General features: G+C 39.3%; 1 protein-coding gene across 1 annotated transcript in view; it reads right to left on the reverse strand.

The window, feature by feature from the left end:
• The window catches only part of JAKMIP1 (janus kinase and microtubule interacting protein 1), a 154,772-nt gene that overhangs the window by 18,415 nt on the left and 124,024 nt on the right, over window positions 1–12,333 (reverse strand). Inside the window, exons 14-16 of the mRNA XM_075569635.1 lie at window positions 10,941–11,042; window positions 7,847–7,900; window positions 6,468–6,533 (exon numbers count right to left, since the gene is read on the reverse strand). Of these exons, the coding sequence (XP_075425750.1) occupies window positions 6,468–6,533; window positions 7,847–7,900; window positions 10,941–11,042 (222 nt within the window). The remainder of the gene's footprint in view (window positions 1–6,467; window positions 6,534–7,846; window positions 7,901–10,940; window positions 11,043–12,333) is intronic.

Genomic DNA, 12,333 nt, shown 5'->3' on the forward strand with positions numbered 1-12,333 from the left:
GGTTAGCATCAAAAGTATTATTTACACCCTATACCAAACAGTTTTGTTAGGGGGGAAACGTAATCTACAGTACACCAGGACTCATTTTAAAGTTTAAGCGAGAAATGAAAGAAGACGGATACAGTATATTTAACAATCTATTAGGAAAACAAGGTCTTAGAAAAGCTTTTCATGTGATGTTGTTGAATTCTCGTTACAATTCCCAAAGCACATTACAGTAGATGTACGATAAGTGGAGTGACATACAGAAATAGTCGCATAAAAGCAGATGCCGTTTGTCACAGTAAGAAGATCAATAAACATACAGCCTAAACGTGACCTACTTCCATTTTCATGCTTCACAAACTAAATGTGCCTTTGATATTGTTCACCAGAAATGAGTAAGAAATACCCAGAACCCCCAAGTGAATGTAGTTAGTCTAATTACATGTCCTTCACATCTCTGAGGGAAAGGAGTTGACTGAAGGGAGCTAAGCAACCTAAACACAAAACAACATTTTCCCTAAAGGAGATGCAGCTTACGAAAATGTCACACCCGATATTTCAATACACATCTCTAATTAGGTTCTAAATCAAAAAGTTGGAAGTTCCGTTGCACTATTTTATGTGTAAAATCTGATTGCTCTTGAGAAAGGCCACGTGAGGCCAAAACATCACGTCGAATCTATTGGCAATAAATTTGCAGTCAAAAATTCCGTAGTGCCCTGTTTTTTCTATCCTTTCCTAAAATCTGATTTATGCATTACAAATTAAAAAATATATATCAAATTATTTACCTGCGTATTAGCATGTCTTCCTGTTCTAAATACACTGTAAAATGTAGATTTACGTGGCAATGTTTAAAGGATGGCAAGACATTTTCTAGCTGGTTAGTTGGGTTCTCAGCTTGCGGGGGTTGTGTGCGTTAGTTTATCACTCGTGCAAATATACAAAACCAATATTATATATAAAAAAAAATTGTCTGTGTGTGAATTGCTACAGAGTAACTATTTTAAAGTATGAAGCTCATTTAATTCAGAGTTTATGAAGCCTTGTTTTCTTCTGGGTCCAGTAACTCAGCTGCCCGCACTTCCCCGAACACACACCTCACCGTGAATGCACAGGGACCTACAGTAGCAAAATATTGCACAGAAAGCTGCTGCTGATTTTCCAGCATTCAAGTGAAGCAATTACACTGCAGGTAACAATGTTAAAGCAGCAGTGCCACCTATTCTGGTGAATGTACAAATGATTAAACAGCAGTACAAGTTGAACCACTCCATAAAGCTGTTCTCATCACTTCCATTGTTCGGAATCTCTATTTCTTAACAGGATTCCAGATCCCAGAAAAGATGGGATGAGAAAACAACTGGCTTTGCCTTTCCCCATTGTCCTAGTGATTAGCAAAAGGGAAGGAGAAACTTCAGGCAGACTTTGTCAACAAGCTTGGATGTTGAAGTCCCTGGATTTTGTTTTCGAGACCTGTACAAAAACTCATGTGGAGACATTTTACACAATTTTGAAAATAATGACATCCGTTTATAGGGGTACAAATTACTGTAAGGTTTTATGCGAGTTGCTATACAGGCATACCCCGGTTTAAGGACACTCACTTTAAGTACACTCACGAGTAAGTACATCTCGCTCAATAGGCAAATGGCAGCTCGCGCATGCGCCTGTCAGCACGTCCTGAACAGCAATACCGGCTTCATCCTGTACTGAAGCTGTGCGCAAGTGGGGAGACTATAGAGCCCATTACACATGCATTATTTACATTAGTTATGCACGTATATAACGATTGCAGTACAGTACATGCATCGATAAGTGGGAAAAAGGTATTGCTTCACTTTAAGTACATTTTCGCTTTACATACATGCTCTGGTCCCATTGCGTACGTTAACGCGGGGTATGCATGTATATGCTTCAAAAAGGTGCCATGAAATTGTGTGTAAGTTGATCATGAGAAGCAATGGAACCATTGAAGACAGAATCAAAGCTCCTATGGTCCTATATGGAGATAGGTCTGAGATGTTCTGGAAGCAGTATAAGGAAGGACTATGTGACTACTCACTCTTGCTGATATCCCTGAACAACAGAAGTGCATGAAAAGGATGTTAAGATAAATGTGTAAATGATAGGGAATGTAATAGCAATATCTTTAGGTAGAGTGTGGAGTCCAGTCACAGTGTTTGTTGTAAGGAAGAACGATGCAAGGAAGAACGATGCAAGGAAGAATGTTGCAAGGAAGAACGTTGCAAGGAAGAACGTTGCAAGGAAGAACGTTGCAAGGAAGAACGTTGAGAGACATAGTGGGCAAAATAATAGAAGATTGGTGTAGTCACGAATGAGCAGATTAAAGGCACAAATAAGAGTTTCAGCTTTAAGATGGCAGACAAAATGATGGCTAATGTTAATGAATGCGACTACGTAAGTGAGAGTGAGGGAATAACCAAACGTAACACCAAGACAATGTACGTGAGAGGACAGAATGTAAAGAAATAAGGAGAAAAGACGCAATATATAGTTTGGCTTAAGTGTAAGTATGAACTATAAACATGCTTGTCCAAGGATAATAGGGCATATAGATAACAAAGGTTTTAATTACCACTAGGTTTGTCTTTGTACAGGAAAGCAAAGCATAAAGGCACTCAACTTCAAAATTGAGCTTACATTGTCCAAAGTTGAAATCACGATTGCTGAAGAAAGAAATGCATTTGTCACCTTGTAAAGTGCTAAAATGCTATTTGGGTGGTGCTAGGTGGCACTGTTGCTCTCAGTTACAGACACTGTAACTGTTAGATTATAAAGATTATAATCTATCTATATAATATAATAATCTAAAGGACAAGCAGCACTGAGCCGTGCGGACGCTCCTCGCTGAGCCCCGGCATCCTCAATGAGGGGGCTCACGTGAGCGTCCGCAGGCGTGCTGACGAGTTGGATTTTTCAGCCGCAAGGCAAGCTGTTTTTCAGTGCGCTGTAGGCTGAAAACATCCAATCAGCGCGAAGCAGCATCACGGTGCCGTCAGCGCCGTGACGTCGATGCGTCGCGGGCGATTGGCCCAGCGACGTCACTGCCCCGCCTCCCTCTGCCTCCCGATTGCGCACGCTGGCTCACCTGCAAGTCCATGAAATCGCACAGGCTTCAGCAGACGAGCCTCAGCGCGCCTCAGCACTGCTCCCCCCTCTATGGATGTGGCCTAAGGCTGCGGCCACGCTGGCGCTGACAGCGCTCATGCTTGGAGAGCGGTGACGTCACCAGCTCTCTAAGCATGAGCACCGGGTGTCCTTGCTATTTCGCAAGCGTGCGCGGGTGGGCTTTGCACGTAAGCTGAGCGTGGTTCAAAGTCAGTTTTTTTGTTTATGTAAGCGCCAAGCGTGTGTGCCCGCGCACAATGCGTCACCACGGGAACATCTAAATTTAAATTGCTAGAAGTAACCTCGCCAAGCACCGCGTGGTCAGCGGCAGCGTGGCCGCCACATAAGGGGCAGGGACTTCTTTTCCCCACTGTTTACTTTGATGTATAAGGTTCTTCATTTTTTTATACTTCACTGTATTCTGTCTTGTACATCTCTATAAAGTTCTGGGTACACTGGTGAACACTGTACAACCAGAAACTCCAGTACAACAGTGTACCCATTTGCAAATACTCCAGGAATTGAAGTCCGTATGTATTAGTCTCTTAAGATGCTGGTGTGACATTCATCTCTATCCACACATTTAGGAGGAGGTTCCATGAAGAGAATAGGTGAATCATCCTGGGAGAAAGGATAAAACACTAAGAGCTTCATGGGGTTTTCTTCTCGAATAACTAAAGATTGGTCCAAATACTGTATAGCGAGATTGTTACCACACTGTGGGGCCTATTCATTAAACAGTGAAAAGGGCATTTCTGAGTGAAAACATCAATTTTCATAGAGATTTGAATATTGCCGTATTTATAAAGCCCGGATCATATGTCCAAACCACATGAAAACTGCGTTTTTTTAAACAAAACATATTTATTTATAAAATATTTTACCAGGAAGTAATACATTGAGAGTTACCTCTCGTTTTCAAGTATGTCCTGGGCACAGAGTAAAACAAATAATACATGGTTACAAATACAGTTACATAAATGAACAAGGTATACATTTATATACAAGACATTGCATGCACAGTTAAAGAAAATATATATTATGAGCGTATGAAACAGTTACAGACCAGATTAAAGTGTGAGACAGCCTTAGATTTGAAAGAACTTAAGCTGGTGGTGGATATGAGAGTCTCTGGTAGGTTGTTCCAGTTTTGGGGTGCACGGAAGGAGAAGGAGGAACGTCCGGATACTTTGTTGAGTCTTGGGACCATGAATAGTCTTTTGGAGTCTGATCTCAGGTGATAGGTACTGCATGTGGTAGGGGTGAGGAGCTTGTTCAGGTAGCTGGGTAGCTTGCCCAGAAAGTATTTGAGGGTGAGACAGGAAAGGTGAACTTTGCGCCTAGACTCTAGTGATGACCAATCTAGTTCTTTGAGCATTTCGCAGTGATGTGTGTTGTAGTTGCATTGGAGAACAAAACGACAAATTGAATTGTAGAGGGTGTCAAGTTTGCTAAGGTGGGTTTGAGGAGCCGAGCCATATACTATGTCTCCATAGTCAATAATTGGCATTAGCATCTGCTGTGCAATACGCTTTCTGACCAGGAGACTTAGGGAGGATTTGTTCCTGTAAAGTACCCCTAGTTTGGCATAGGTCTTGGTTGTCAGGGTATCAATGTGCATCCCGAATGTTAAGTGGGAGTCAAACCATATACCTGTACGTGTGTGTTAATTCAGTTCCTGACTGGTACCAGTTGCTTGGAGGAAAGTGGCCCGTCTTCCCAGAGCTCACCCCTCCCCACCTTTTTAACTTGGAAGGTTGTAGCATTTTGCTGAATGGACAAGACTCACTGGGGTTGTTTCCCCTCATACAGAGGTAAAAGGAAAGGTTCACAGTTTAGTGTTAGGACCTGCATTAATTTTGGTTTACCTTGATGTTTGGTATGCAGGCTTATGACGCTTTGGCCAAACGGTTTAACTAAATAACCAAGTAAATATTATTATTAAAGTATTCAAACTTCATACTTATTACTTTATATGTTTTGTCAATTGGATGTAGCCTTGGGCACCCCTGTCTTGTTTGTATTCATCTCTATCCACACATTTAGGAGGCGGTTCCATGGAGAGAATAGGTTAATCCTGGGAGAAAGGCTAAAACACTAAGAGGTGGGGGTTTTCTTCTCGTATTACTAAAGATTGGTCCAAATACTGTATAGAGAGAGATTGTTACAACACTGTGGGGCCTATTCATTTAACTGTGAAAAGGGCTTTTGAGTGAAAACATCAATTTTCATAGAGATTTGAATCTTGCCGTATTTATAAAGCTCGGATCATATGTCCAAAACACACGCAAGCTGCATTTTTTTTTAATGCTACTGTACACAAACTCGCAAAACTGCCCATTTCATAAACTGCGAGTTTGTCCGGAAAGCAAATCAGGTGAAAAGTAGATGGAAATAAAATGTCAAACTGCCCAAATTCTAAATTCAGATTTTAAAAAATGCCGCTCGTCTACTGCTGCAAATTTCATAGCGTTTTCGGGTGATATTGCATTGGCAATATCAGAGTTGAAGCAATAGGTCTCTGTGTGAGACACTTTCCCAATGCTCATTATTTATAATAACCAATTACTCTGCACTTAAGGGACTTGCACTATATATTTTTTGTTGATAGCAGATATTGTCATAGAGATCACAAGGTTTTGTATTTTCTGGCCCTTCATTTAAAAAAAAAAAGTTGTATTTGAGGTAGACGGGTAACTTCTGATGAACACATACATTTTTATAGTCTTGCAAGGTGTAAAGGTATTTGTAAGGATGTCCCACAGAGCAAATTCAGCCAGTGGTGGCAGAATAAAATCCTGCTGGTTCCACAAGGGAAAGATTGTTGTTTTTGGAAAGGCACGAGTGCTGTGTGCATACTCATCCATTCAAAGGACAGGCAGAGAGTTAAAGGAAATGAGGAAAATAACGGTGTAGTTAAGTACAGAAAATTGGACTGGGAATAGGTTAAAATAAGAGAACGATTTTAAACATTTTGAGATGGAAAAATCATTGAATGCAACTGTGGACAGGGATTCTCAGGAAATCGTTTTCCCAGCAGAAACTCCCATGCAGAATAGTGACATTCATTGTCGATATTCTAAACAATGGCCCAATTACTCAATTACAGTTCAAGTAAATTAACTATTGCTCAAAGCTATGTTTTCTTTACATTTTGTTCTTTAAATCAGATTGAGACAAAGAGGAATATAACCATGGACAGTTGCAAAAGTCAACATATAATTCATGTATGCATTATATACATTAGATAAAGATTCATTCTTCTTACTGCTTATTGAAAAGTGTTTCATATGCGATACGAATTGAGATTTACTTTCAACCAGAATGGCAATGTACTGTAACAGATGTACCTTTTCGCACAGTGAAAGTACAGTTCCAGCCTGGATTACCGCCACCTGCTCTTCATTTCTCAAATTCTGAAACAAAATGAAATATTACAAATAGAAAATTGCTCTATCCTCTACCCATTCAGCCCATACAGATGTTGGCTTTTTACACATTGTGAAAACAAGGGCACCATTAGTTTCCCCCAATGTAAAACTCAATGTTAATAAACATCACAACTTGAGGATTGGCCATCTCTTGTATTAAAATATATTTCCAGCCTTCCACTGCCGGAGGGGTCTTCAATGCTTGTTTTTAGTTTTCTAGGGAAAGAATGCGTTCGTCCCGCAAATCGCAGCAGTGCATGCAATTGGAACTTAAGGGGAGGCCCCTCTACTTTTGGTCTTTCACTCGGGGACAGTTGTGACCATCTGATTGCTACTCCAATTAACCACAGTCCCGAGACACTTGGATGCTGCCAGTCTTCCAGGTGCAAAATGGTTAAACCACAGCTTACACACCTTTAATTTCTATATTATTTGATTATAATAACCTGTAAAATCATACACGATTATGTCGGTGCATTTCATTCTGCATGTGCTTTAATCTACTTAAAGGTAATAGATTATTTTGCACTCGCCTCTGTGAGTGCAACACTGAAGAGTTTCCCCTATTAGAAGTTGACCTCCAATTTCTTGTCAAATTGTTCATTTTATATGGGATCAAAGGCTGTAAAAGTAATAAAGTCAAGTGGATGATTCTTTGCTCACATCTCTTCACAGCAAACGGGCCACGTGGACTCCTGTTTAACTCTACAGGGTCTGCCACCTTGAGCCAAGGATTTGAAGTGATATGAACTGAAGAACAAAAATCAAGAATCCTTGATTTTAAAAGCATCCAATACCTCATAAAAAGAGCAGTTTGCTGAAAATAAATGGAGGGAGCCTTCAAATAAGAACCTCGCCTGCCCCAATGCGGTATAATTACTTGAAAGCCACTATAATATGGAGTTTCAGAATGCCAGGAGATTTTAAGATCATCGGGACATTGTACCGTATACCAATTCTTTAGTTGTGGTTATATACACTTTAAAAGTATTATTATTCCCTGTATTCCAATGTCAGTTTGCCAATTCTGTAAATCCCTGCTGTCATAGTTCATGCTACATAAAATATTCACCTCTATGGTTGTGTTTTTTCAGACTTCCAGGTATGTAAAATCAATCAGTCTATATATTACATAGCTGGGTGATTTCTAACGTATAAAGTCTTATTTTACAGTATGATGTAACCCCAGTTACAGATAGAGGACACCTTTTATTTGCAGATGGTGCTATGTAATTCAGACACAGACATGGTGCAATTCTAACACACACAGCCACGTGCATTCATGCAGCCACAATTACCCCATTGTCTCCAAGGATATCCAGTTTCTTCATTAGTTCTGAAATATCCACATCCTGGAAAAGATTATCCAAAACATGAGCATTTATATTGCACACAGACAGCACCATGGACAGGGACGAGCGTGGGATTCCTGGATGATTATTTGGGAAAGCTGAAAGTGAATTTAGAACCAAATATTTCAAGGATATAATAAAGTCATTTCGAAAGTAACACATACCATGCAGCTATATTCTGCAGCCTCTTCAAGTTCCATTGAGGCCTGCAACAGATTGTAGAGCAATAAGCAGCAGGCCTCTCCGTCACTAACCAGCTTACACATTTATATTGCATTAGCAAAAAGAAACGGACCAATAGATCGCAATCATATAGTAAATCGCATGAATAATATTTAAGAGGCGAAGTCAAAATACAGAACAGAATGAAAACAAAACAATTATTCTGTTCCATGCTTCATCTACAAGTTTTTCATAAACCTGGTTCTAATACAACAAAATATTTTGCTGACATCTCATGCTAAGTGCTAAGTATTGCACGACTAATCGTTGGCATTTCTAATCCATACACTGTTTTATTGCATCTCAATCTGCCCAAACATCTATTGTCATACAGACATGGGTTACCATCTACTGTAATTTGATTCAGAGGTTACAGACATAATGTAACACAATAAGATTACAATGCCTGGGCACAACAGAATTCAAACCGTACTGTATATCAATAATCACTGAAGGAATTAGATGGCTTCAGGGAGCTATACCTCTACTGTAGCTCTTTAAGAAAATGTTTCCAACGAGGAGATTGAATATGCAAGACCCTAGTCTTAAAAATACAAAGCCCAGCAGTACAACCAACTTCCCACTGATGATACCCACTAAGGTTGAAACATGTCTGTGAATGGTTTCTCTGGCTTTACATCTGATTCCCATGCTGTGCTTTAAGGCTGTGTTAACAGCGAGCATTAGCTTATATGGGCTCCATGTAACAATGGTTTTTCAGACAAAAGGTGACACTTTGTGTGCTCATTTGCATGTCTTTTCCCAGAATCCCTTGCTGCAGTGGAAGCACTGTATGCTGGGGATAATGGTGAAAGGCAGGGTTGCAAAACTGCCTAAGACATATGAATGTGCTCACAAGTGATCTTTTTTATTTGCTATATATATTTAGATTATTAAAAATAATGAGAAGCAGTGCTGTTGAGAGCTTGGATTCGCGGTATGAAGTTGAAAATGTTGAATTCTGAAAGAAAAGTTAAGGTTGTCTTATTGCAGCTGTAATGTACAGTATATTGCGAATTGGGATTGCATCTCTAACTTTGCTCGTGTTTTAGCTTAAATGCCATTCTAAGAGCAGTACAGTAGTTACACTTTGCAATGGCCCTTTAGCATGTTTTCTTGAAGTGGCATGCCAGTGCTTAATTGGTCCCACAGCTCTTTGAGAGTCACGAGACCACTGAACCGAAGGATTCCAACCCAATCGAAGAAAGTAATCCAGGGACATGAAAATTGTTATAATGACCCTGGATTGCCACTTACCTTTCGACAGTGGAAATGGCCGATCATTACTACAGTATGTTGAAAAAAGTGCTCATGTTTAGAACAGTCAATTTAAACATTTAAGTGACATCTGTACACTGTAAAATTTACCACCGGTGGGTGGGGGAAAAAAAGTGCAGCTAATTTAAATAGATTGTAAATATGTTGCAGGTTCTAATGCAAGGATTGCTTGCTAGTTTGGTGTGCTAAAGCAGTTTTGAGACCTTGCAACACTTTGTACAGTTTTGCCAAATTTGTAGATGAAGGAACCCTGCCTCTATGCTTGCATGATTCACATTTGCTTTAGGGACGGATTTGGAAATTTGCTTGATGACCAGGTTATTTTGTTAAATATTTATATGGTTAGGGATTTGTGACCCCTATCCGGCCAAAGTTGGTGCAAATAAACCACAAGTAAAAAGGCACCATTAGTGTTGATGCATTGTTTTTTGCTAATAAAATAAAGGGAATTTATGGTAATAAATCCAGTGTATTGCTAAATCACTCATGACTATACATGAACTGCGAGAAGTAAAAAAATAGCACAGTACACACCACTAGTTCTTCATTGCATATCATCTGTGATATTTAAAAAAAAATTAAGAGATTTTATGTTTGCAAGGCTGACATTCAACAGGTTGTATTCTGTAATCCGGTGAAGGTTTTGATGTAATTCTGGAAGTGTTTCCTCCAAGGTGGGGCATTCTATAGATAGTACCTGAACTGGATGTATTACTAAATGCAAGAGTTGAGCAAAGACGGGAACCTGTCACGCTCAGATTTGGAAATAAAGTACTGCTGTCGTACCTGCATGTCTCTCCACTGGATGCTATTACCAAGAAAAGATCTCCATGTTCTGACTTCAAAGAACTTCATAAAGAAATGGATGAAGCTGTATTGCCCACTACCATTGCCGAATAAATTTGCATTGAACTCTTATCCAAACAGATTATAATATAATCAATGGCTTTACATGTCACCTCTGGAATACAAGTTTTCTATTTGCTGTTGTATTTCCGATAACCATTTTATCTTCTTTGATATTTGGTATGATGTCTTCATAGTGGTAGACCATGTAATGGTAGGTTTTATAGAAGTTTGGTTGCTGAATATTGTTCCATTTGCACCTTCTGTCATTTCAAGGTTTACATCTCTAACTAGTCACACCTTGCATAGAAAAGCTTTGCACCGTTAACCATTTCTAAATTCAAACGCTGAAAAGACTGGTATGTTTGTCCAAAAAAAAAAAAATTAGAATAAAAAAAAAGTATTGCAACCTGCAACACATGTACAATTTTCTAGGATCATTCTGGCTATGTCTTCTCTGGATTTAAATGTACCATTTTCTAAATGGAATAGCTACCACAATAAAAACAGACTTTCCACATGTGGCACAATGACAATGCATGAAGTGGTTAAACAAATGCTCTGGGAGACCCAAACCCACATCGGGACCTTTAAATTATTGATGCAGTTGGTTATGATGGGTGCATTTATCACTTGTTAATGGTAATGACACAGAAAGAAATCCATTACAAGAGCTAAATGAAGCTGCATCTACCTTTATTCCTTCATGCTGACAGAAAAGTTGAAGAGCACTGCCATTATTTTCTGGGAAGCTGGCTATATGGAGGTTAAAAGCTGGAGACCTTCGTTCTCTCTCCTGAGGAAAAATGTGTTATTTTACATTTTAACCTGATGGAAAGATTTGGGGGGGGAAAAAAAAAGAGAATGGAAAATCCGTCTATAAAAACAGACGGTGCACATGCAACTAAGATATCAGAATGGCTTTCTCCAAACAAGAGATGGAGGACTATCACTGAAATACGGAAAATATATACATTTTACCTAGTACACAAATCTAAAGCCGGGTTATCAAATATTTGCTCCAGTTTAACATGGTGGGAATTAGACGCCCCTTTGTCAGTAACATATAGTAGCATAAGACGACAAACCAACACAAGAAATATGGTAGATAATAACCCTTCGCATGATCTATTTTTAAGATCTTCCATTATCAATGCTGAATTGAAGACTGAGATCATAATCAAGTCGCTAGAAAGCATTTGTATCCTGATCAGTATTCGCTGATGAACGTTGCAATGGGAGGCGGGTGGAGAGAACTGGATGGGTTTTTATAAACAGGAAAACACATTCCAACTAGACAAGGGAAAGCTGATGTCCCACACTCATTCCTAGTGCAGCCATAAATAAAATATTACTATACACAAATACAGTTCTAACCTACATTACCATGCAAAGAGCCGCCTTTAAAAATGGACTTTACTTGCTCTGTAGTTCTATACATGAATAAAAACGAATTTCTAAAATTACATTTTAATCACGTCTTCCTTTATGAGCTTCTAATGAATGAATCAGGCATGTGTCACGCCAAGATGCATTTCACACACACAAGCAAAAGGTGTTAAATAAAAGTATTTAGAATCACATCATTCACGTAATTATAAAGTATTATTCCTCAGGGGTTTATAAGTTGTGTGTTTTATTTAATATTTTCTCTTCTGTCTGGAACAAACCTGCTTCATCACTTGTCCCATTAATTAATGTATTGTTGAGCTGCATTCTCATTTGTAAAAGAATCAAAGTGCGGATTATGGTCACATGGTATCCCCTAGAGCACTACGCTAGCATTAGCAAAGTGTTCAGTGAACTGCACAAGAACAGTACGACCATTATTTAATATACAGGTGCACCGACGAGTATTCTAAAACTTGCCTTGGAAAATCTGAGGCAATCACCAACAAGACCCTGGTACATGCTGCAACATTTCAGTGACATTTCTGCAGACAGACTAATGGCCATCGGATTAACACAGAAGTGGTCCCTGGCGAACACATTCAGTTGCTGTGTTAATCCGATGGGCCATTAGTCTGTCTGCAGAAATGTCACTGAAATGTTACAGCATGGACCCAGCATGAACCCTGCATGTACCC

Source organism: Ascaphus truei, chromosome 1, assembly GCF_040206685.1.
Source record: "Ascaphus truei isolate aAscTru1 chromosome 1, aAscTru1.hap1, whole genome shotgun sequence".
Classification (NCBI taxonomy): domain Eukaryota; kingdom Metazoa; phylum Chordata; class Amphibia; order Anura; family Ascaphidae; genus Ascaphus; species Ascaphus truei.